This window comes from Cinclus cinclus, chromosome 20 (assembly GCF_963662255.1).
Source record: "Cinclus cinclus chromosome 20, bCinCin1.1, whole genome shotgun sequence".
Taxonomy (NCBI): domain Eukaryota; kingdom Metazoa; phylum Chordata; class Aves; order Passeriformes; family Cinclidae; genus Cinclus; species Cinclus cinclus.
In genome coordinates this window covers 2,515,312-2,540,120 of record NC_085065.1, presented here as the reverse complement: position 1 = coordinate 2,540,120, position 24,809 = coordinate 2,515,312, and the positions used below count along the sequence as shown (strand labels likewise).

Genomic DNA, 24,809 nt, shown 5'->3' with positions numbered 1-24,809 from the left:
GCCTGGGGACACAGAGCAGCACAGGGACAGCCTGGGGCCACAGAGAAATACAGGGACAGCCTGGGGACACAGAGCAGCACAGAGACAGCCTGGGGACACAGAGCAGAGCAGGGACAGCGCGACAGCTCGGGAGGTGGCAGTGGGGCAGCCCGGGGGCAGCCGGGGTGAAGTGGGACATCGGGAAGTGGTTGGAGGGAGGCAGAGGGGCTTGGGAGGCTGCGGGGACTCTCCGGGGCTGCCCCGTCCTCACCCCCCTGCCCGGTCCCGGCGGGACGCGGCGGCGGAGTCGCGGTGCCATCTAGGGCCGGGCCAGGGCCCTGCAGCGCCGGGGTGTGGGAATGGGCTGGGGGAATGGGATATGGGAATGGGCTGGGGGAATGGGATGGGGGAACGGGATATGGGAATAGGATGGGGGAATGGGATGTGGGAATGGGATGGGGGAATGGGATGTGGGAATGGGATGTGGGAATGGGATGGGGGAATGGGATATGGGAATGGGATGTGGGAATGGGCTGGGGGAATGGGATATGGAAATGGGCTGGGGGAATGGGCTGGGGGAATGGGGTGGGGGAACGGGATGGGGGAACGGGATGGGGGAACGGGATATGTGAATGGGATATGGGAATGGGATGGGGGAATGTGATGTGGGAATGGGATGGGGGAATGGACTGTGGCATGGAGCAGAGCCATGCCAGGACACCACATCCCCGCATCCACCCGGTGCCTCCAGCGCCCAGCCCGGACCTGGGCCCATCGCTCCCGTCCCCGCGGTGCCCGGGGGGGTGGGAGCTGCCGGCCCGGCCGTGCTGGGCAAGCACGACTCGCGGGGGCCGAACCGAACTAAACCGAACCGAACCGAACCGAACCGAACCGAACCGGGGGTCCCGGCCCGCAGAGTGGCCCGGGGAGCCTCTCGGGCAGCCCGTGCAGCAGGGCTGGAGCTGTGCCCAGCGCTGGCCTGGCAGTGCCCGAGGTGCCCAAGCAGGACCAGGGGGCCGGTGCCCAGGAGGGGATGGAGCCACCTCCTTCCTTCCTCCCAGTTCATCCCCACAGGGCAAGGGGGCAGCGGGTACCACTGAACTCACCTCAAACCGCAGGCTTCCAGCTGGGTGACACCGTCTGCGTTTTTGTGAACCACGGGCAAGGGGCAAAGAGCAAATCACAGGGAGAGGGATTCTGCTCCTCCTCGAACTAACAGGAATTGATTTAATTTATACTTTGACAGGCAATATTGAAAATAATCACAAGCCACTGCAGCTAGGTGTGGGGTGATTACCTTTCTTTTATTGAAAGAGCAGAAAGAAATATCCCTGGACTGGGAGGACTGGGAAAGGGAGGTTGGGCTCTGCTGGGGACCAGGCTTATCCATACATCTGCTCCTCTGGCAGACACAGGACCCGGGGGCTGGGGCAGATTGCAGATTAGAAAAGTAAACTCTCCTTTAATGAAGCTCCCTGGTTTACACCTTGCTGTTGGCTCCCTGAAATCATTCTAAATTCAAGTATTTCTGAGGCCTAATGAATTTTTCTCTTTCTCATTTAGTTGCCTATGTCTTTGCATGTTTATTTTTGGAGGGGCTTTTTTTTGAAGGTTTTTCTGGCTAAGGCAGTGCCTGTCATGTCCTGTGCCACTTTTTGAGAATTTCCCCACTCCTCTGCCAAGTACTGTCATTATTTGTTGCTGAGAAACAAGACCTTTTCAGCAAAATGCTACTAATCTGAGGGATGAACCACCTTAAAGCTCACCTCTTAAGGTAATCCTCCCCACAATCTCCATTCAAATCCTCTATGGCAGAAGAAGCATTGTCAAATTGCTTTCTCCTCCTGGATTCCCTGTCTGTTCCCCATTACTTGATGCCATTGGTAACTGCAGTTATCCCTCAGGAACCACAGGTTTGCGGGGTAAATCCACCCCTGGGGCTGTGCAGAACCAAACTTAGCAGGATTTAATGTGAATCCTTTGAGCTTTTGGAGCAGTAAGTTGCAATGCTGAGAAAGAGGGGACCCTCTGTGAGACCCTCCTGCTGTCCTACACAGCCCCCTGTGCAAGCTCACCACAACCCACCTGGGAACTTGGGAATTTTGTTACTGGTGACTCTCAAGGGAATCTGGGAATTCTCAAGGTTCACCCAGGAATCTTTCCTCACATGCCTTTTCATGTCAAGGCATATTAGAGGAGAAGCTTTAGGGATAATTGAACAATATCATGGTTTTTGGGAGGGGGGCTATATAAAATCGGTACACACACAGCTCGCTCCAAGGAAAGACTTAGGGACACTCACACAAGTTCCCAGGCCAGCCCTGCATGCTTTTGTGTTGGGCACGATGTTCCAGCCACTGGTCCATTTGGGATTCCATTTTGTGCAGTTTGCATGAGCTGGACTTGCCTCTGATGGGCTGGCAGGGTGACCAGGAGCATGTCTGGCCCAAAGGCCAGTGGAAAAGGAGTCTGGGACAGCCTCCTGGAGTATCCATGTCCCAAGGTCATGCAGGGAAGTCCTTGCTGTGTCGAGGTGATGCTGACCATCACTTTCAATCCTCAGTGTCAGGGTCCTGTCCAGTGGTGGGTCAGGCCTTGGGCACCTTCAGGGAGAGGCTGTGAGCTGCCCATGCTCTGCAGCTATTCCAGTTGTGTATGGAGGCAGTGTGCACTGAGCCCCAGCTCCAGCTGCATGCCCTCCTGGATCAGGGTGATGTCCCCATCCCTGGGAAGCCATGAGCAGCTTCTGGCAGGCTCCCAGACCTGGCCCTCAGACTGTCCTCTCTTGATCCCTGCTGTCTTTGGGGGATTCTCTATGCCTGGGAGCAGCATCTTGTGGTTATTGCTTTGCCCTTAAGATCTACTTTCCAATAATTTTGCTTCTTATCTTGACCAGACAGGTTATCTTTATGAATCACTACACACCAAACTCTTCATATTGTCCTGTGCTGTCTTTAATCTCTGTGTAAATCTGCTCTTCTAATAAACCCCAGACTCCAGGGGATGATGATAATCAGTGGAATACACAGCAAACAAAGGGAAGCATCGGCATCACCTTGGGAAAATCCTACAGATAAGGATCCTTCCTTGTCTGTCAGTGGGGCCTGTCGGGATATTGCTTTTAAATCTCTCTTGTGGCATGGCTGATGTTATCACTGGAGCTGGGTTAGTTACCCAAACTCTGCATTATTCTGTGTTATTGCAGCATTACTGGGCAGGACAGGGAGCATTTCCCTGCAGCCCTGAGGCAGAGCTGGGTTTGTGATGACTCTCCAGGTTAGGGGTGGTTATTGTGTGTGATCTCTGCACACTGCAAGGGGAATGAGGCTTTGGGGGAAGTCAGACTGTAATTCAGCATTTCATATCAAAGGGTCAGGAGACCTGCTCCAGGATATGTGTGTGCTCCTGGAGCAGTGTCATAGAAACCTAGAATGGCTGGGTTGGAAGGGATCTCAAAGTTCATCTCATGGGCAGGGACACCTTCCACTGTCCCAGGCTGCTCCAAGCCCCAATGTTCAACCTGGCCTGGGACACTGCCAAGGATCCAGGGGCAGTCACAGCTGCTCTGGGAATTCCACCCTGTGCCAGGGCCTGCTCACCCTTACAGGGAAGAATTTCTTCCCAATATCCAATCTAACCTACTGTCTTTTAAGTTTCAAGTAATTCTCTCTTGTCCTGTCCCTCCAGGCCCTTGTAAATCATCTCTGTCCATCTCTCTTGTAGGGTCCCTTCAGATACTGAAAGGCCACAATTAAATCACCCCCATGCTTCTCTTCTCAGGCTCAACAATCCCAATTCTCTCAGCCTTTTGTCATACCAGAGGTGCTCCATCTCTTTGATCATCTTGGTGGCCTCCTCTAGACTGGCTCCAGCAGCTCCATGTCCTCCCTGTGCTGGAGGTCCCCTCAGGGCCCTGCTGGTGGCACTGTCACAGCAGCTGCAGAATGGGACACAGCCAGCCTCAGTCACTGCCTTTGTAGGAACTACAGGGACTGAACTCTTGGATGTCCCTACTTATCCACCAAGCTATCTTTTAGCATGGGACACCTCTCATCCAAAACAAGAACCAAAACTCTGAAACAAAAGGCATTTCCTCCTCAGCTGTATCCCAGTCTTTGAAATTCCTGCCCCTTTGTTAGATGCCTGCAGCCCAAACAGTAAAGGACACTTGTGTGCTGCTGTTGTGAGCCTCTGATCAGGTTCAGGGGTTTTTTGCACTTATAGTGAAATCTTCATAAGACTGATGAGGCTTTGCAGGCAGTTCTGTCGTTCTGCAGAAGTGACACCTCTCCGTACTTGCCAGTGCACATACCCTCAAGCCAGCAAGGTTGGACAGAATTGCCGTGGTTCACTTGACGAAAAATACCAATACACTTTCTTAGTTACTTCACCCACTAAAGACACATTGGCTGGAACCCCCATGCCAGCTGGTCAGAGACCTAAGAAAACTCTTGTGCTTCTGAATTTATTTAAAAAATAATAATAATTTTCATGCTTTATTCACCTGATCAGAAAAGCAATGCCAGGGGGAGGGATCAATGCAATAGAGGGGTAAGAATGAGCAGAGAGAACTGGCCTTTGAAAACTTTAAAAAAATGTTTTAAAAAATCACAGAATCACAGTCTCTTGAGTGGGAAAGGACCCACAAGGATCACCCAGCACAGCTCTTGGCCTTGCACAGACACCCCAACAACCCCACCCTGGGCATGCCTGGGAGTGGTGTCCAAACACTCCTGGAGCTCTGGCAGCCTTGGAAATGTGCCCATTCCCTGGGGAGCCTGGGTAGTTCTCCTATGGCCCCTCAAGGCTCTTTACCACCTTTGTGTCTTTCCTCCTGACTCTCCCTAAGAGCTTGAGCTCTTATGTTGTGCTGCCCAAAACTGCCCCCAGGACTCGAGGAGAGTCAGAGTTTAAGATCTAGACCACTGTTTCCCTTCTCACATGGGGAGCAGAGCCAAGTGCAATGAGTGAGCTCTAGGCTGCAGCACTGCCATGTGTGAAATGTCTGTGAACAAAGGGTTTACTACGCAAAGGAACAAACCTTTCATTTCGTTCAGAAGCGAGACAACCTTGCTAATTTGAGCTGCTGTGAAGGGATGGGACTTAGGAGAATGGTAAATGAATTACAGGTCTGAAGAAAGACTGACAGAACAGCTGTAATCACCATAGCAAGATCTGGGGGATTGGAGAGTTTTGACTGAAAGGATCACTGGAAGAGAAAGAGAAGAACATTGGCACTAAGAATAAAGGGAGACAGTGTTTGGAAAACAAAGCACTGGGAAAGATAAGGTTTTAATTTGGAGCTCAGGGAGACAAGGGATATTGATGGTCAGGGTTGTTTATGTTGGGGTACTCCGGTTACAGTAACATCAAGTGGCTCTTTTTGAAGCAAACAAAAAGCCCAAGAGAACTCACACAGAGGTTGGAGAGCTCAAAAATAAACAGAGCTGCAGCTGGGTGTTTGTGCACAGGCCCTGAACAGGCTCCTGTGGAAGAGGAGCAGCAGAAAATGGGGGAGCTTTGGGAATCACAGGGGGATTGGGGTTCAGAGGGGCTTTGGGAGGCTCCAGCTCCTGACCAAGGCCAGGCCAGGGCCCTCAGGGCTGTGTCCAGCCTGGTCCAGCAGCCAAGGAGAGGGGACTGCACAGCTCAGTGGGTGCCTGCCCCAGCTTGGCTCTGAGAGCAGTAATGATGGGAAGGATGGCTGGAGTTCCCCTGAGAACAAGGCCACAGAAATATTTAGCTTGCCAACACCCACGTGCCTGCTCCTGCTGCCTTGTGCCCCAGGCTGGGCTCTCATACTCACACTGGCAGGCCCAGCTCCTGGGCTTTGGCTGCAAGGAATTTCCCCTTCCTTGGGTGAACCTGCAAACAGTTCAACACAATTATCACCCAAAGAAAGAGGGCCATGAAACAAGATCCTTGTACTGCCAGACTTAAAAGCTCCTTCACAATCCAAGGGACTATTTTCTTCCTTTTCAGTTCCACAGCCACCGCTCCAATTTACCCCAGAAAGGCTTTTCTGGACTCCCTGCTTTCCAGGATCCTGCTGCTGCTTCTTGCTCCCCTCTTCAGCCAAGCAAGCAGGACAGCCTGCCCTCCTCTGAGGGTTAAACAGGAATGCAACCTGTACCCTCAGAGCCACTGCTGGATTCTAAGAAACACCTCCAGTTTTACACATTCCTACTCATCCTACAGCAAGTCTGACACTTGAAAAGCAGAAACACATCAGAGCTTCAAAGCCCTGCTTGAAAACGCTGTCTCCAATTAAATCTCTCTTGTAGATTGAAATGTCCTACTGACATTAGGAAGCATTTTCTTAGAGAGAGGGAGATCAAACAGTGGGAACAGGCTTCCTCAGGGAGTGGTTGGGAGGAAGAGTCAGAGTTGTGAGTAAGGAGATTGTGAGGGGATAAAACCCCAGGAGTTCCCATTTGGGGTCTCTCGTCGGAGGCACCAGCTTGGCCTGAATCTGTGTCACTGTGCCAGGAATAAATGGATTTATGGAAGGAGACATCCCTGGAGCTGTCAGGTCAGTGGAGCGGGGGATCCCTGCCCAGCAGCACCAGTGTCCGGCCCCGGGATGGACCGGTAGAATCCCGGGAGTGGCCGGGCCCGGAATGCCGGGAATGGCTGGGCAGAGAAATCCGGGAGTGACCGGACCGGACATAGGATCCCGGGCAGGGGCCGGACACAGAACCAGCCTGACCAGACAGAGAACCCTGGCAGTGATCGGACACAGAACCGGTCGGACATGGAACCGGCCGGACCGGACACAGAACCGGCCGGACCGACTTCCCCTGAACACCGACCGGCAGGGCCCGGCCACGTGACAGCGGCCGGACCGGACAGCGGCGAGTCCTGGGCGGGGCTCGCTCTCCATTGGTCCGCCCGCTCCACGTGACGAGGGGATGAGCGGACCGCGGGCAGTTCTCGCCTCTCATTGGCTGTGGCGCGGCATGTGGGGCGGGGCCGATGACGCTGTCGGTGTCGGGGCGGGCGCGCGGATGTGGGCGCTGGCGCGGGTGCTCCCGCCGGGCCGCGCGCTCGTGTGGCGGCGGGCGGGCACCGGCGGCTCGGTCGGGGTCGGCTCCTGCGGCCGGGCCATGTCCGAGGGCCCCTCAGCGCCGAGGCCCGCGCGGCGGCCCAAGGACGTGCCTCGGCACGTGTGGGCCCGCGAGCGGCGGCGGAACGCGGGCACGGGCCTGGCGGGGCCCAACACCGTGTACGTGCAGGTGGTGGCGGCCGGGAGCCGCGACGCGGGGGCCGCCGTGTACGTGTTCTCCGAGTTCAACCGGTGAGTGCGGGGCCGGGAGCGGGGCTCCCCGGTCGGGCCTGCCCTGACGCCCCTGTCCCCCCAGGTACCTGTTCAACTGCGGCGAGGGCACGCAGCGCGCCATGCAGGAGCACAAGTAAGTGGGACAGCGCGGGGGGGGGACACCCCGGGGCTGCATGGGCCCCGCTTACCCCCGTCTGCCCCGCAGGCTGAAGATCTCCCACCTGGACAGCATCTTCCTTAGTCGCGTGTCCTGGGCCAACGTCGGGGGGCTGCCAGGTGAGTGCGAGGAGCCTGGCGCAGCAGCTCCCGGGCAGGACGCAGTCGCTTTGCGGGGCGCCCCGTGCGGTTTGTGGGGGCGTTTTAGGCAGCGGTGGGGACGGCGACATCGCTGTCTGAGGGCTGGGCTGTTCTGGGGATCTGCGACAGTGAAGACACGTGGTGGGACGGTCCCTGCCTGTCCAGCGTGCCTGGCTTCAGCTTCCCAAAATCTCCTGGTGCAGAAGGTGTTGCCAGCGGGGAGCTGTTGGTGGATTAGGCTGGTTTGAGTCCAAAGGAGCACACAGAGGTTTGTGGGCACCATTGTCCTCAGTGCAGGATGAGGTTAGTTGGTTACGGGTCTTGTCCATTAAAATTCTGGAAATCTCCAAGTGAAGGTGGAGATTAACGATCTGTTCAGATGCCTTGCTCCAGGTCAATTTTATCAAGATGTGCGGATATTTTCTTTATCTGTAGAGGCAAGTGACTTGTTGAAACTGCCACAAAGCTGGAGCAAAACTGTAGTCAGGTCCAAGTTCAGTTCTGGCCTTCATGGAGAGGCCAAGCACTCCTGAACAGAGAGAGATCTTTCTTTTGGGATCTACCAGTGGTTATTGGAGCTGTGATAAAGCTATTTCTCTACTTGCTCTCAGGTATGATTCTCACACTGAAGGCTATAGGACTCCAGAGGTGTGTGTTTCTGGGGCCACCAAAGCTGGTAAGTATGGCAAGGTGCAGAAGGGACAGCAAAACCTTTGAGGTGTTAAAGCTCACCTTGGAACTGGGAGAGCTGGTGGCAGAAGGAATCTTTGTGCAAGTGTGAAAAGCTGGTCTGAATTAGTGTCAGCCCAAAGGGCTGCCTTGAAAATCCAAATCTCTTCAGTTACAGGACAGCAGAAATCTTCTCCTGCCTTGTAGTCTTGTATCCTGATAAATCAGCTTTTGGGAGAAGGGAGGGTCTTTGTTCTCTTCTCTGCTCCCTCCCCATTTTATATTAACAGAAGCTCAGTCTCTGGTCTTATTTAATGTGGTCCTTGCCAGCCTGATGCCGTGTCTGGACCAGAAACTTGCAATCCTCAGCATTGCTGTAGTGGTTTTATTCCCTTGCAGTTTCTGCTGACTAATTGCATAGATGGAGGGGGTGGGGACAATGGCTCTTTCTCTTTCTGAAGACGCAGTGCATACCGGAGGTGGGACACCTGCCCAGAGCTGGCTGAGCTGCTCAGCTTTGTCTGACTGGCTGTTGAGTGTAGCTGCTGGAAGGGTGTTTGTCATGGCACTGCTTGTGCCCCCTCCTGATACCCTGTTTCTTTTCCAGCAAAACTACCTGAAAGCCATTCGCCTCTTTCCGGGGCCCCTCAAAAGGATGGATTTAGGTATGTGGGTCAGGGATTTGTGTAGCAAAGGAACTTGGAACTTTGTTACTAGCCAAGGCTGCGTTGCCTACTAACAGCTTCAGCCTCTGGTTTAGGTCCACTTAGAGGGTGTTCTAAATGTTGGTTTTGCTCTGATACACTGTTTAAACCCCTCACAACAGTGTTTCCAGCTCTTGTTTCTGCTCAGGGGCTGCCAGGCTGGCTGATGCAGACAGCGTTTGGTTTTAAAACATTGAAGGCAGTTTGCTTCCAGTCTTCCAGTGAAGTTGCTCACTGTGGTTATCCTGAGGATGACGGGCTTTTAAAACTTTAATTATTTACAGTGGGGTTTGAAGTTGAGCAGAGAAAGAGAAGGGGAATATTCAACAGGTGGTGTTTAAGAAAGACAAAGACACTTTTCTGATTTCTATTCTTCAAGAATGTGAATCTCTGCTTATGCACTTGTTAATGGTGGGTTCTGATCTCTTCCCAGCTGTGCAGTTGCACACAGAGCCTGAGTACAAGGATGAGACAATGACTGTCTATCAAATCCCTCTGACAGGTGAGCACTGGTGCTGCAGAGACAGGGGAAGCACATGCTCAGTAAGCACAACGAAGGCTCAAGGAACAGCTTCTGTTTGCCAGCCTGAGTAAGCAGAGGTCCCATTAATTTGCTTTTCTCAGGAGAAGGATTTAATTTAAATATCAAGATCTGCAGAGTCAGGGCTGTGGCTTGTTCCTTTAGGTGTGGGTGGATGGAATGATATGTGAAACATCCCTGGATTTGGCTTTCTCAGCCAGCTGCATTCTTTGTGCTGGAAACTGTGATACTGAGGGTGCAGCACAGACTTGACAGAGTTTGGGGAGAAGGACTTGGGTGAGGGATAGCCCCTGAAATAAGTGACTGGAGAATGCAAGTGCAAGCTAGACTGGTGGGAAGAGCTCTGTATTCTGTTACAGTTTAAACCTGACTGTCATGGAGGATGGAATGCTGCTCCTACTTTTCTTTTATATTTTGGATTGAGTGATCTTTGTCTGCTTTTATTGGATTTGGGACAGGAAGACCACTGGCTGCTGAAAGTTCATCCCCCCAGAGTCCTGGAACATCTCCCCAGGGTGGAAACAGCCCTAAAAGGGACACAGGGCCTGCATCCCCAAGAGCTGCCCAGCAAAGCTTGGGAGAAGGAAAAGAAAGCCCAAAGAAAACAGGTGAAAACACATGGAATTGCCTTTTTAACTTCAATGACGAGAAGCCAAACTAGGGATAGGAATTTATCCTCTGAGTCATTTGCTTTCTGAAACTGAGGTCTGTAGAGAAGCTCAGCTGGAAGGTTCCATGGAACAGAAAGTGTTCTGGTACTTTGGAAGATGATGTAACTTAAAAGGCCTAGAAATTGGACATAGTTGGTGCTTGGGTCTGAGTAGTCCCTGTAATAGTTTGCTTCTGGCAGGGTGAATGCTCCAACCTTTGTAATTTAATTACAGGTGGATGCTGGGCTGATTATTTTTCAGTCTTGGGCTTTAGTTTATCTTCCTGTATCTGAAGCCATGGGCTCTGTGGCCTTGGGTGTTCATAACATTTTGCTGCTGGGCTCCAAGTTAAGTGGATAATGTTCCTGTTAATGCTTTAGCAAAATTTGGCGTGTTTTGGTTTTGAGAAAAGCGATGGTGAGTGATGATTTTTAGTAGTTCTGCTTTGTTTTACAGGTGATGAGCAGAAGTGTACAAGGAGGCATCCTGATTTGGTGACAGCTTTTCTTTGTAAAGTAAGTTTGAGCACAGGATCTCTAGACCAGAGAGAATAGGACAGAGTATTTCAAGGGGAATGGACAGCAGTTATCATATATAAGCACAGGATGAGCTGGGTTGGAAGAGACCACAAAGATAATCTCATTCCATTCCCCCACGGGCAGAGACACCTTCCACTAGCTCAAGTTGTTCAAAGCTCCATCCAGCCAGGTCTTGGATGCTTCCAGGGTTGAACCATCCTGTCCAGCTGCCTGGCTACTTTCAGGCTGCCCAAAATTTAAAGCATATTATTAAGGGCATTGTCCAACCATTTCTTAAAGACTGGCAGGCTTGGTGCATTGATCTCCCTCTGTAAGGAGATGCTTCCTAATGTCATCTTGCTGCAGGGATTTAATTTGAGACAGTGTTTTCAAGCAGGGCTTTGAAGCTCTGATGTGTTTCTGCTTTTCAAGTGTCAGACTTGCTGTAGGATGAGTAGGAATGTGTAAAACTGGAGGTGTTTCTTAGAATCCAGCAGTGGCTCTGAGGGTACAGGTTGCATTCCTGTTTAACCCTCAGAGGAGGGCAGGCTGTCCTGCTTGCTTGGCTGAAGAGGGGAGCAAGAAGCAGCAGCAGGATTCTGGAAAGCAGGGAGTCCAGAAAAGCCTTTCTGGGGTAAATTGGAGCGGTGGCTGTGGAACTGAAAAGGAAGAAAATAGTCCCTTGGATTGTGAAGGAGCTTTTAAGTCTGGCAGTACAAGGATCTTGTTTCATGGCCCTCTTTCTTTGGGTGATAATTGTGTTGAACTGTTTGCAGGTTCACCCAAGGAAGGGGAAATTCCTTGCAGCCAAAGCCCAGGAGCTGGGCCTGCCAGTGTGAGTATGAGAGCCCAGCCTGGGGCACAGGGCAGCAGGAGCAGGCACGTGGGTGTTGGCAAGCTAAATATTTCTGTGGCCTTGTTCTCAGGGGAACTCCAGCCATCCTTCCCATCATTACTGCTCTCAAAAATGGGGAGAGTGTCACTTTTGAAGGCAAAGAGGTAAGATCTGTGCTTCTGTTGGGACTTTGCCACTCTTCCCTCTTCAGTGGGCTCCCATGGTGACAAGCTTTTGTGCAGAATGCTTTGCCTACCAGTAATCCTGTGGCTTTTCCAGCTCCAGGTTGTTGCTGAATGTGGCATGCCTGGGGCTGTCGGGGTAGTGATCAGGGAAATGAACTCCTGTGTGGGTATGGCTGGGTGTTTGCTGTTTGGCAGAGCTGCTTCATCTCCTCAAAGCTAATGCAGGTCTAGGAATGAGCTAGTGGAGTTAATCCCTGCATTGTTTGAATCTGGGGATTGAATGCCTGAGTAGCCATCACTCCCTCCTTAGCCTGTTTGCACCTCTGACATCAGAAGAAACTCAGTAGTTCTGAGATACAGGGTCTGGATTTCTCAAAATCTGGAGTGAGAGGCAGAGCCAGCTCTCTGGCCATGGCCCAGGCAAGTGGAGATCCTGACCTGGGAGACAGGATCATCACATCTTTGTGTCACAAGAATTCTATAAAGCCTTCTTTTCCTTATAATGCTTTTGCTACCATCTGAATCTGTCGTGGGAACCTAGAAACTGCTGAAATTCCCCTCCTCAGGTTAGGTTGTGGTTTCCCCGAGGCCAAGGTTGGGATTTGCTGTTACAGACATTTGCATTTTGCTGTGTAATGAGAGCAGGAGGGTCCAAGAGCTGTCCTGGCTGGGTGTACTGAGCATTGGGAGTGGCTGCTGTGCTCTGTCTGACCGAAGGAGTCGGACACAGAGGTGCAGGAAGGGATGTGTGTCCAGGCTGGTTGTGGTGTGAGCACTGTGTATCTGCCTGCAGCTCTTTCCTGAGGAGCTGTGCACCCCCACTGACCCTGGCCCAGTGTTCCTCGTGCTGGAGTGTCCTCACGAGGGCTTTGTGGATGCTGTCTGTGAAAACGAGACCTTCCGAAGGTAGGGCTGGGGCACCTGCAGTGTTTGGGGAAGGACACCTGGGCTGAGCACATCTAGTCTAGATATGCTGTTTGGCACTGTTAGGGAGCTTGAGATACAAGAAAGGATTTTTGGTGCATTTTGAGGCTTTTAGGAGAGGCAGGACCTGTGGGGTTCTGCCTCAGGGACTTCCAGAGCAGGTATGTGCCCTGGTGTCTGCCTGGGGAGCAGTGGAGGCTGCTTCTTCCCTGGCTGCTGGAAGCTTGGACTGCACATAACATCTCTGTAGGGCTTGTGCAGAAGCATTTGGGCTCCTGGAGGCTTTGAAGATGTTGCTGATGGGGGAGAGGAACTGCCCTGTGGGGGGGACAGTAGAGGTATCAGCAAATGGCCTGTGCCTTGTACCTTGTGTGGTGCAGAGCCTGGAGCTCCAGGGCCATGCTCTGAAAATCCCTGCTCTGCCAACCTCGGGGCATCTCTGGTAGCACCAAAGTGGGAGAGGGGAGGGGTTGCCAAGGACGTGGACTGGAACACAGATGTTCTTTGTTTGAATGTGTCCAGGTACCAGGAGGGAGCTCCTGAGCACCAGGTGGCCTTGGTTGTTCACATGACCCCTGAGTCAGTGCTCCGAGACAGCCGCTACCAGCAGTGGATGGAAAGGTATGTGGTTCTGTGGTCCCTGGGCTGCCTTCCGTGGGGAACCAGCCTGTTGTGGTGGTGCACATGAGAACTGACGGAACCAGGAGACACAGTCTTAAGGGAAATATAGGTTGGATATTAGGAGAGTTTTTTACAGGAAGAGTGATTGAGTACTGGAATGGTGTGCCCAGGGAGGTGGAGGAGTCCCCGTCCCTGGGTGTGTTTAAAAAAAGACTGGATGTGGCACTCAGTGCCATGGTCTAGTTGAGGTGTTAGGGCATGGGTTGGACTCAATGATCTTTGAGGTCTCTTCCAGCTTAGTGATTCTGTGGAAAAGAGCTCTAAAAAGAGGGCTCTGTTGGCTCAGGTGAGATTTTTAGTTCAGGTGTGCCCAGTTTTAATGTGGGGCTGAAGCTGTTGAGCATTATTGTCCTCTGACAGGTTTGGGCCTGGGACTCAGCACTTGGTACTCAATGAAAACTCCTCTGCTGTGCACAACCCACGCAGCTACAAGATCCAAACTCAGCTGAACCTCATCCACCCAGAGATCTTCCCTCTGCTCACCACCTACCAGAGCAAGGTAATCCAGGCCTCCCTTCCCCCTGTGCCTCCTGCCCTCAGCAAAGGCTGCGTCTCACATCACCCTCCTCCTGCAGGAAACAGAAGCTGTGTGCCCTGTGCCCATCGTGCGAGGGGAGTGCCTCCTGAAATATCACCTTAGGCCACAGCAGGAGTGGCAGAGGTCAGTGGCAGTCTTTTTCTTCTCAGGATTTGGGTGTTGGTTTGAAGAAGCTTTTCAGTGAGTGAGGGCACTGTGTCAGGATCCCCTGCAGATCCTTTCTGGTGGCTGTGTTGGGGGAGCTTTTGAAGGCTGTGTCTCTGCCCCTGAAAGTCTCGCACAAGGTGTAGCATATGGAGGAATAAACCACTGAAAACAACACCTAGTCAGTGCTCCAGAGTGTTGTTTCTGTCCCTTGCTCCTGTAACCTTGTGGTCCTTTGTCCTTTGCTTTGACGCATGCTGTGCACCCGGCTGTGGCTGTGGCAGAGCAGATGGGTGCAGGAAGAGAGTTCTTGGGGATCCCGGGGAGAGTCCTACCTTCTGTAGACCTAGAAAATCTGACATTAGAGCTGAAAGCTCCAGGTGGTTAGACAGTTGCTGGCTTTGCTCCTGGTGGGAAAATAGGTGAAGCTGATCAGTAAGAACCTTAAGCGCCAGGGACCACAGGGGGCAAGAGGACTTCAGGCACCATGGCTCAGATTTCTGGCTTTCTTGGGCACAACAGAAAGATGCAGGTGCCAGGAAGAGTTTAAGTTTCTCTGTTAACTTAAATGAAGACCTGTAGTGCTGCACATGCTCTGAAGCAGACCCAGGACACGGGTTTCTTACACTTTTCAGCCATGCTTGGATGGCTTTAGGTGGCTGCTCCTCTTCCAGGACCTTGTGTGCTGCCTTGCAGTGCCCTCTACTGCCTGGCAGTTCTGGGTGGGATGAAGTGCTATTGCAGGAGCTTCTCCACTTTGATGGAATGATCATTTCTGTACCTGGCTCAGCCCAACTCGGCCTTATTGGCACACATCACACTTGTGTCTTCTCCAACCCCTCAAAATGGAAAGAGCATTGGTCCCTTTGTTGGAAGGCTGTTTTGTCACAGGAATTTGGCACTTAGCTCTTAAAAAGGGCTGTTTCAATTCCTACCTTGCCTCCTCCTGTTATTGCAGAGATGCTGTGACTGTCTGTGATCCTGACATGTTTGTTAGTGAAGCCTTGGATCTCCCTGACTTCCAGACCCGTGTGAAGGAGTGCAAAGAGAGCCTGTCTGCTGTACCAGGTACAGATCAGCAACTTAGCTTGGATCAGTGTGGTGGAAAATGGGAGGTCTTGGTGACCCACTGCTTCAGAGCCCAGATGAAGCTGTGAAGTGGTGGGGCTTGTTCTGCCTTCCCTTGTAAACCTGCTGCTGAGAGGAGCAAAAATGACTGTGCTGCCCATGTTGGCTCTGGAGTTGCTGGGCTGGTGAATCAGATGGTGTCTGACTGGGTAGCATGTGGAGAATATTTGCCTACAAATCCTTGTTGTCTGTTTTCTCTAGGAAATGTGTGTGCTTATCCTGAAATTGTGTTCTTGGGAACAGGATCCGCAATTCCAATGAAAATCCGTAATGTCAGTTCCACGCTGGTGAATACCAGGTAAACCCCAGTGCTCTCTGATCTCTGCTTTCCAGCCCAAAAGATCCCCTTCCCCACATGGCCCTGCTCAGAGCTCTTGCAGTGGCTTCTGAATGTCTCTGTCACCTCCCACTAGTGCTACCCGGTCCCTGCTCCTGGACTGTGGGGAAGGAACCTTTGGACAGCTCTGCCGCCACTATGGAGAGCAGGTTGACCAAGTGCTGTGTAACCTCGTGGCTGTGTTTGTGTCCCACATGCACACGGATCATCACTCGGTGGGTTCGGGGTGTGGGGAGGGGAAGGGGCTCTGTGCTGTGCTCTGGACCTGTAGCTCCAGCTGATGAGTGTGGTTCTGTATTCCTCTCTACATTCATTCCCCAGGCACTGCTGAATCTGGCTGTGTTTCTAATCCCCTCTCCCTTCTTGTTTGTTGTGCCTCTGGGTTTGCTGAGCAGTGGTGGCTCTGTTGCCACTGACTCCCCAGACACTTCTGACTGCCCCTGCTGTCTCCCATGTTCCCTTTGCAGGGGCTGGTGAATATCCTGATGGAGCGGCGGAGAGCTTTTGTAAGTGGTTCCTCTGCTCCTGAACATGGCTTGGGGTGAGAGGAGGGGAACTTCAGAGTAGTGGGCAAGCACCAGCCTTTCCCTAGCATTTCTTCTCTCTGATTTAGTATACACCTAGCACTGATTTTCCCCCCCCCCCCCCCCCTTTGCTTTTGCAGGCAGCCCTCGGTCAGGCTTTCAGCCCTCTGTTTCTGGTAGCACCTGAACAGATCATGCCTTGGCTGCATGAGTACCACAACCACTGTGAGGAGATTCTTGGAGACATCAAGTGAGTGTTCTGTGTGGAGATATGTCCTTGGTCTTTATTCAGGGTAAACCCCTGTCATCTATTTCCCCAGCCCTTTGTTGAAGGTGACTCTGACTCCTTCCACTGCCTGTAGAACAAGGATATGCAGTTTGCAGAGGGCAGGATAGAGTTTGTTACTTAGCTGTGCTGCTTGATAGAGGCTTACGTGCAGGCATCCCTTTGCTGTAAGAAAAGGGAGTTGGGCAAGTAGAAGAAAGAGTGTTTGATAGTGGGGTAGAAGTGATTGGATGAGTTACTGGGACACCAATGAAAGCAAGAGGTAATACTGGTTATCAAGGCACTGAACTGAGAGTGATAAACAGGAGAAATTGGCTGCTTAAAGAGAAGACCGTGTTTTATTTTGTACCTGTCCTTAATTATCTCTTCTCTCCCTCACAGAATGATTCCTTCTCAGTTGCTTGTGAAAGGCTGTGAGAACTTCAGACCCAAAGCCAAGGAGTTTGTGAGTTCTCTGTTAGAGAGCTACGACCTGGCTGAGGTGAGTTCCTGAGCTGAGGGGCTCCATGGCCCTGGAGGAGACCTGGAGTCTTAATACTTGTATCCTTGTTCAGTTTCAGACCTGTGAAGTCCAACACTGTAAAAATGCTTTTGCATGTTCAGTGATCCACAAGTCTGGTTGGAAAGTAGTTTATTCTGGTGATACAATGCCCTGCATGGCCTTAGTGCAAATGGGTAGGTAACAAAACCCTCTGCTTGAAGAATCTCTTGGAGAAAGGCCTCTATCTGTTGGTATCCAAAATGGGCACTCCCAAACCTTTGGTGCTCAGTGAGGGGCTGAGGTGGGACAGGATGGCTTCTGTGGGCAGTTGATCAGTCTTCAGCTGAAGACTGAATATGTGGTTATCTGCACAGGTAAAAATGCCAACCTACTGATCCACGAAGCCACGCTGGAAGATGGCATGGAAAAAGAAGCTATAGAGAAGACCCACAGGTGGGGTGTGTTCTGCTGTCTCTGTTAGGAAGGGAAAGGTGCACAGCTGGGTGTAGTCCTTGGAGCTGCTGGTGAAGGCCCCAAGTCCTGTCAAAGGTTCTTGTGTGTGTAGAGCTCTTCTACACTAAAGATGGGGTGTTGGTCATTGCAGCAGCTCTGAAAGCACCACATCTCTCAACATCCCCCCAAAAAATGGGGAAAACTTTCAAGCAGACATTGGTAACTCGACAAATAGACCAGCCCAAGGGAAAGACCCTCTGCATGGTTGCATCTTGTGACTAAGCTCAGGAGGTAGAGTCATCTCACCCTCACAGCTCATTGAAAGCACTGCAGCCAGGGGTTCCATGTGCTGCCCCAGCAAATGTGGGAGACTGAGAGCAGCTGCTCACAATTCCCTGCGAGTCACAGTGCAAGAACTGGGCCTTGTGGCACCCCTGGGACAAATGCCTGTCGCCATGTTGTGGAGCTCTTAAGTGCAACAATTACAGCTGCATTCCTGCACTCAGGGCTGTGTGGAAGTTAGAGAATTGCCACCAGTGAGGCGTGCCTGAGGGACAAGGGCCTGTGGCCATGAGGTCACTTGGTATGGTGTGACCTTGGGTGCAGAGCAGCAGTACCTGGCAGCCTGGCTGTGACCAGGGCATGTTCCTTTTGCAGCACAACCTCCCAGGCCATCCAGACTGGGATGAAGATGAATGCAGAGTTCATCATGCTCAATCACTTCAGCCAGAGGTACGCCAAGATCCCGCTGTTCAGTGAAGACTTCAGTGAGAAGGTCGGCATCGCCTTTGACCATATGAGGGTAAGCTGGGAGCCTGGGGGCAGGCCTAGGAATGGTGTCACTGTTATTTTGGGATGGTTGCTCATGAATTAAATGCTTCTCTTGTACTGTATCATTACTCCACCTCCTGAAAAGCAGTCTCTGAAACAGCTCCTTTAACTGCTGGCAGTGGATACCCTGTGCCACCCTTTCCCCACACCAGTGGTGCTGATGGCCCTCAAATCCAACTCTTAACATACTGGGTACTTGCCTCGTGTCACCTCAGGACTTGCTATTCCCAGCCAAAAAAACTAATTTTGCTTCTATTCCCATCCCAGCTGATGAGCTGCTCCAGTGGCTTCCTGTAGCAGACATCTGAGAGACAAAATCTGGCTGAAAGCACTTGTGGCCGTGAGAGCAGCTCACTGTCAGTCAGAATTTGTACTGGGCTACAGCATTTCTGTGAAGAAAATGTCAGCAACTTGTCAATAACTTGAGGTTAGGGCTGCTGGGTGCAAGTGCTGCACGCAGGAAGGGGTAGTTGGTGCCCAAAGAGGCTCCCTGGAACAGAGGCTGGGCAGTGCTAAAGGAATAAAGCAGGGATTTATTCAAAGGCCTTCCAAGGATTCACCTTGGGCAGTGCAAGAGCCCGGCCGTGGCTCCAGCCAAGATGGACCCAAGATGGACTCCGAGTCACGAGTTCTCCCACTTGGATCAGTTCTGCTCCATTCCCATCTTGGGCTTCATTGTCCAAGCCCAGCTCCAGGTTCTGCAGTCCCATCCTCCCACATTGCTCTCCTCAAGTCGCTGCTGTTTGCACTTTTTGGGGCTGAAGCTGCAGCGCTGTCCTTGGTTGTGGGGCTGGAAAAGGATTGTTTTGTGTGCCTGAGCTGTGAGGAGAACTTGGAACACTTGGTGTGAAGTTCAGAGTCCCACACCAGTGCAGTGCAGAGTCTGGAAATATGAAAGCTGAAACTTAAGGCATCACAGGGCCCTGCTGTCTGCACAGGTCAAAGGCAAGGGGGAGCAAGGAACTCGGCCAGCAGTTCTCACACAGGAGCTCCTGTGCTTGTGTTCCAGGTCCGTTTTGGTGACTTCCCAGCCATCCCGAAGCTGATCCCTCCCCTGAAGGCTTTGTTTGCAGATGACATCGTGGAGATGGAGGAGCGGAAGGAGAAGCGGGAGATGCGGCTGCTGAAGGAGACTGCCCTGGTCCTGGACAAACTCACCAGGGGGGACAGCGTGGAAGCTGCCTGCCAGAAACGGAAACAAGCCAAGAACCATCAGGAACTGCCAGACAAGAAGCTTAAAACAGTCAACTGAGAGGGCCAAGGCTGGGGGTGCTCTGCTCTGAGAGAGAAGCCTGGCAGTCCGCAGGCCTTGGGAGCACGCCGTGCTGCCAGCACCACGGGAAAGGGGCTGGCCTGGGCATCTGGGTTTGCTTGGTCATCATGGATCTCCCTGGGCTGCAGCTCCAGTGGGTCGTCAGCAGCTCTGGTCCTTGTGGAGACAGGATCTGCCCACGTAGCTCCTGTTCTGGGGGCTCACTAGTCCATGGGGCATTCTTTTAACCAAATAATTCTTTGCTCTGAACTGTTTTAATTTTGGGGTTTATGCTACAAGGTATTGATAATGTAACAGCAGCAGGTGTGACCTTTGCAAGTGATCAGGTATGAGAGGCCCTGGAGGGGCTGTAGGTTTGCCAGAAGGTGGGCTGCTCTCAGTGAAGGGGGCATAACCAGCTGATAGGAAGAAAATTAACAGTAAAATGGGACCCAGTTTTAGGGTTTTAGGTTAAATTAGCGGTGAGGATACATCTGTATGTTGGTATTCCCATTTTATTTTGGTTTTCTCTGCTGGTTTTTTGTTTCAAAAGGTCAGTTTTCCAAACCCTTTATTTAGAATCTGAATAAACCACTCGCCCTCCTCCAGAAAGTTGTGTTGTGTCTGGATTACTAATGAGGAAACAAAAATTTGGATTTCTCTGGTGAATGACCTTGCCTGTCTGATTCAGCTTTGGGGTAAAAAGCAAGATCTTGCCCATCAGATCTGGATCATTCTGGGGCCACATGGCTGTGAGTGTCCTTGAGCAGATTCTAGTTCTGGATGCACAGGCCAGGAAAGCTGGCACAGCAGGCAGAGAGGGGGGAAGTCTGTGCTTAAGGGGAGTTTTTCTGAGGCTTTTTGTGGGTCAGCTTTGCTTCTTCCCTTGTCCCTGCTGTCATGGCCTGTGTTTGGGAGTAGGAGGGGAGTTCTGTGATGTTTCAATGAAGGAGTTCATTTTTGGAGGCAACGTGAAGAAGCCCAGGCCCAGCTCAGGAGCTGATAATTGCACACAAGTCTTGAGACTTCAAGTTTATGGGAAATAAAGGGGCAAACTGTCAGTAAAGCAACTTGTGTTGATGAGCTATGCTTTAGTGTTACGCTTGTCTAAAGCAGAAAGTGGAGAATTGACACATCTGTGTCCTCCAGATAAGCTCTGCTGGGCTTTTCTGAATAGCAGGGGACTGGGAAAAAGAAAATCTTGTTACTGGAGCAGGCTCGGATGACCAGGGGTGGACCTGGTTCCTGTGGGATGGCATGAGCAGCTCTGGGACTGCACGGGATCCGTGTGCTCCTTTTCATGGAATTAAAGAAGGATCTTTTGTTTGGAAAAGGGTGAACTGCTTCTCACAGAGTGTGTTAACGAAGTGGAAATGCAGCGGTAGCAGGATTCCGCAGCACCCAAGTTTCAGCTGCAGGTGGCAGATGCAGGTGTCGGGAACAGCACGGGGGGAGTGAGGGACAAGAGCTGCCTGTTCCCGTTGTGGAAGAATTCCCTCGGGCTGCGCTCGGAGCGTCCCGCGGAACGACCCGGGCTGCGAAATAGCTGCTGGGGCTGCACAGCGCCGCCGCGATGAGAGAAAGGAGCTGGAGCAGCGGGAGGGAGGCGGCGGCGCTGGGACCGCCCCCGCATCCCGGCGGGACACGGCAGCGGCTCCCGGGAGTCCCCCGGGCAACCGAGCGGCTGCTCGTAAACATTGGCCGCGGCCGGGAGCATGGAGGCAGGCGGGGATCCCGGGGCAGCGGGGGTGGAGGGGCTGGAGGAGCCCCGGGGAGAGCCGCAGGAGGATCCCCGTGAGGAGCCGTGCGCGGTGCGGCTGGCACGATGCGCCGCCCGGGCTCTGGCCGTGCCCCCGGAGCGCTGGCGGCGCTGGGCGGGCGGCGCGGCGGGGCCGGCGCTGCGCGGATTCGTGCGGGGCGCGGCGGGGTCGGCGCTGCTCGCCTGGCGGGGCCCGGCCGGAGAGCTGGGGCTGCGACCCGGGCCGCCCCCGCCGCCCCCCGGCGCCACCAAGGCGCTTTTCTTCCTCCGGCCGCCCGGAGCCGGCCCCGGCCCCGCCGAGCTGCTGTGCGGGGACCTGCCCGCAGAGCCCCTGCCGCACTTCGCCGCGCTGCTGGACGAGGTAAGGGGGGAACGCGGTCTGCGGAGCCCAACGAAACCTCCAAAGCCTGAGCCATGAGGGGGCCGTGGGGGATGAGCCACGTTACAGAGTCACAGGATGCGTTCCTGAGAACGAGAAAACTCTGCTCGTCCCGTCCCTTGAAGCGTTCAAAGCCAGGGTGGACAGGGTTTGGAGCAACCTGGGATAGTGGAAGGTGTCCCTGCCCATGGCATGGGGTGGAAAGAGATGAACTTTAAGGTCCCTACAAACCCAAATCATTCTGTGATTTTAAGGATAGTTGGTGCTGCATGGCACATCTCAGGGACATCTGGTCCAAGCCCCTGCTCAATCCAGCCCACTCAGAGCCAGCTGTCCAGGACCATGTCCAGGTGACTTTGCAGTATCCCTGCAGATGGAGATTCCTCCCTGGGCTGCCTGTGCCATCCCTCCATCACCCTCACCAGAAAAGGGTTTTCCTGTTGCTCAGAAGAGCCTCCTGTATTGGAGTGACCAGTTACCTTACATAGGCTGATGTTTTCCCAAAAGGATCTTCAAAAGGTTCCATCAGGGGCCCAATTGTCATTTTAGCAATCCAGAAGAATACAAACAGCTGATTTGACTGGTTATGACTTAGTCTCATTAGCAGTCCATTGATCTGAATAATGGAGACAAAGCCTGCAACTATTGCAGCTGGAGCTGTTGAAGGTGAACTCTGTGTGCCCTGGGGTTGTTCCCCCTTCTTATGGCTCCCTGGACATGGTGGTTGCTGCTGGTGGTCCTCTTGGGTCATGGTGAAAAGGATTTTCAGCACCCTGGAGTGGCACCCTCCACTGGTTGTTCCTTTTCCATTCTGTGTTTCTTTGTAGCTTTTTTTTACCTTTATCCTCCCCAAGTCTGGCCCCTGGTCATCACCAGGGGTAACCTGGCTCTGATCCCAGAGGAAGGTGACAGATACTGTTGCTGTCCCAGAACAAAAGAGCCAGAAGCAGCTCAGGTCCAGGCAAGACCAGCCCAGAGTCCCCAGCTGCTGGGTCAGTGCAGACCCTGGAACTTGCACTGATAACTACAGGAACCATATTTACTGGGCTGCAGCTTTGGGAAATAACCTCAAACGTGGCTATGCTGTAGGTGCCAGGAGGAACCAGAGGACCTTCCCTCTGCATATGGGGGGTGGTTGTGCAGGGACAGCCCCTGGGCTCAGGCCAGCCCCACTGGCCTGTTCATCATCATCTGCAGGGAGCTGCTAGGGACAGTGAGCAGTCAGGGTCTCCAGGCTTGCCCAAGCCAGGACCTCAGAGCTGGTGGCTAGTCCATCCATAGTGCTTAGAAGCATCAAATCACAGCATGGTTTCTGGTGGATGGGACCTTAAAGCCCATCCAGTCCCTCTGCAATGTGCAGGGACACTTTCCACTGTCCCAGGTTGCCCCAAGGCCTGTCCAACGTGGCCTTGGACACTTCCAACCACAGCTTCTTTGGTCACCTGTGCCAGGACCTTCCCACCCTCACAGGGAACAATTTCTTCCTAAATCAAATCTAAATCTACCCTCCCTCAGCTCTTCTCCATTGCTCTTCCATGACTCCTGCTGCAGGTGATCGTGCCCATCCTGACGAACCGGAAGAACCACCAGGGCTGGCCACGAGTGGTGTCACAAGACATCATCCATCATGTCCACAGCCTGAAAAACACTGTCTTCAAGGTTGTTGGCCAAGTGAAGGGCAAGACCTTGCTGCCTCTTCCAGCTGGCTCGGAGGGAATCGAGAACATTGATCCTAAAAATGAGAAATTGTGAGTACCAGCCCTTGCTTTCCACTGGGTTTTCTTCTGCTGCTGCATGTGCTGTGTCTTTTGGGGATCTTCCTTGTCAGACATGGGGACTCTTCTTGTTCCCTGTCCTCTGCAGCTCATCAGACTGCCAAGGAGGGGTATTTTGCTCTCTCTAGTTCATGGGCTCTATCCTTGGGGACTGTGTAATTATACAAGCAGGAAAACCTCAGGAAGGGGAAGGAGATGTGGGCGTGCAGAGAAGCAATGAACTGCTTGGATTACTGAGGGAAAATTCCAAACTCTGCGGTCAGGTTGCTCCAAGCCCCAATGTCCAACCTGGTTTTGGGATCCAGGGGCAGCCACAGCTGCTCTGTTCCAGGGCCTGCCCACCCTCACAGGGAACAATTTCTTCCTAATAACGAATTTAAACCTACTCTCTTTCAGTTTAAAACCATTCCTCCTTATCTTGTCTCTAACTGCCCTTGTAAATAGTCTCCCTTTCAGGTTTGATTGTTTTGTGGTTTTTGAAACATGGATCTGGGCTGTAACTGTAAAATCCAGCTGCCCATTGAGGTAGATCCAACTGAGCAATGCACATGGACAGGTGGAAAGCCAAGTGACCCTCGTGCTCTGTTTTCTGCAGCTTGGAGCTGATCAATAAATCCCTTGTACATGCCACTGAGTCAGCCATCATTGACTGGAGCCGGCAGATCCAGAGAGTGCTGAAGAAAGAGTCCTCAGAGCCTCTCCTGCAAGGCACCAACCCAACCCCAAAGGTGGAACTGGAATTCTGGAAGAACAGGTGCTGGGGGAAGCTGATGCTGCTGCTGTGAGCCAAGAGCAGATGCTCGAGGTCATGTAGAGACCTGAACCCAAAAAATATTTATCCCAGACATAAAATAATGATGATCTCTGACTGCCTGGAGGTGGCTGGGCAGTTGGCCTGGTTTGGCTTGGCCCCACCACAGTTGAGGGCTACACCATAAGGGAATTTTGTTGGAAATGCTGTTTCCATCACTGCTCTCTAGGAGCCAGCCCCAGAGTAGACCTGATGGGCACTCTCCATGCTGTCAGCTGGCTGCTGGTGGTGCCAGAGGGGGGTTAGATGAGCCAGGGAGTGGAATTTCACCTGCCCTGTGTGCTGTGTTGGCTCAGGCTGACTAGAGACAGAGCCCTGCCTGTCAGAGCTGTCAGCAGTAGCTGCAGAAAAATCACCTGGCTCCTTTTGGCACAGCAGAGCTGCTCTCACCTGAGCCTGGAACCAGCTGTGTCCTGTAGGGTCGGTCCCATCTCCTGCCACCACTGGGCTCAGTCCTTGTGTAACTGCAGAAAACCCCGAGTCAGACCCAGGGGAAAAGGGCTTTGGTTAAGCTGGGCTGGTAACGTGTCCTGGCTGCTGCAGGTGTGCTGACCTGGAAGGCATTTACAGTCAGCTGACATCGAGGAGGGTCAGCAACATGGTGGAGGTGCTGGAGAGAGTGCAGAGCATCTACGTGCCAGCCTTCCAAAACATGCTTGTGGACGTGGAGGCAGGTGAGGAACTGGGACAGCTTTACCATGGTGCTGACCTCTGTCCTCTGCTCATAGCCTGGGCTCCCAGCTCTGCCCTCCCTGCTGGGGTGACAGCGTGGCTTTGTGGGAGGGAGGTGCTGATTTTGGGAGTTTCTTCTTCCTTAGTCTTGATCTTTGGGGTAATTTGCACATGCAC

General features: G+C 52.7%; 2 protein-coding genes across 2 annotated transcripts in view; both read left to right on the top strand.

Moving 5' to 3' along the window:
• The first annotated feature begins 6,992 nt into the window (after positions 1-6,992).
• ELAC2 (elaC ribonuclease Z 2) lies at positions 6,993-19,838 on the top strand. The gene is made up of 24 exons (XM_062506252.1): positions 6,993-7,276; positions 7,341-7,391; positions 7,464-7,534; positions 8,167-8,231; positions 8,832-8,889; positions 9,362-9,430; positions 9,928-10,077; positions 10,576-10,634; positions 11,414-11,472; positions 11,564-11,636; positions 12,451-12,563; positions 13,104-13,202; positions 13,623-13,761; positions 13,838-13,923; positions 14,903-15,012; positions 15,274-15,370; positions 15,486-15,624; positions 15,877-15,915; positions 16,074-16,183; positions 16,601-16,700; positions 16,774-16,894; positions 17,075-17,153; positions 17,811-17,955; positions 18,994-19,838. The coding sequence occupies exons 1-24, from the start codon at positions 7,086-7,088 to the stop codon at positions 19,234-19,236; spliced, it is 2,466 nt and encodes an 821-aa protein (XP_062362236.1). The 5' UTR covers positions 6,993-7,085; the 3' UTR covers positions 19,237-19,838.
• Positions 19,839-20,951: 1,113 nt separating this feature from the next.
• Positions 20,952-24,809, top strand: part of DNAH9 (dynein axonemal heavy chain 9) — a 159,724-nt gene continuing 155,866 nt past the window's right edge. The window contains exons 1-4 of the mRNA XM_062506548.1: positions 20,952-21,356; positions 22,926-23,122; positions 23,745-23,903; positions 24,504-24,634. Of these exons, the coding sequence (XP_062362532.1) occupies positions 20,952-21,356; positions 22,926-23,122; positions 23,745-23,903; positions 24,504-24,634 (892 nt within the window). The remainder of the gene's footprint in view (positions 21,357-22,925; positions 23,123-23,744; positions 23,904-24,503; positions 24,635-24,809) is intronic.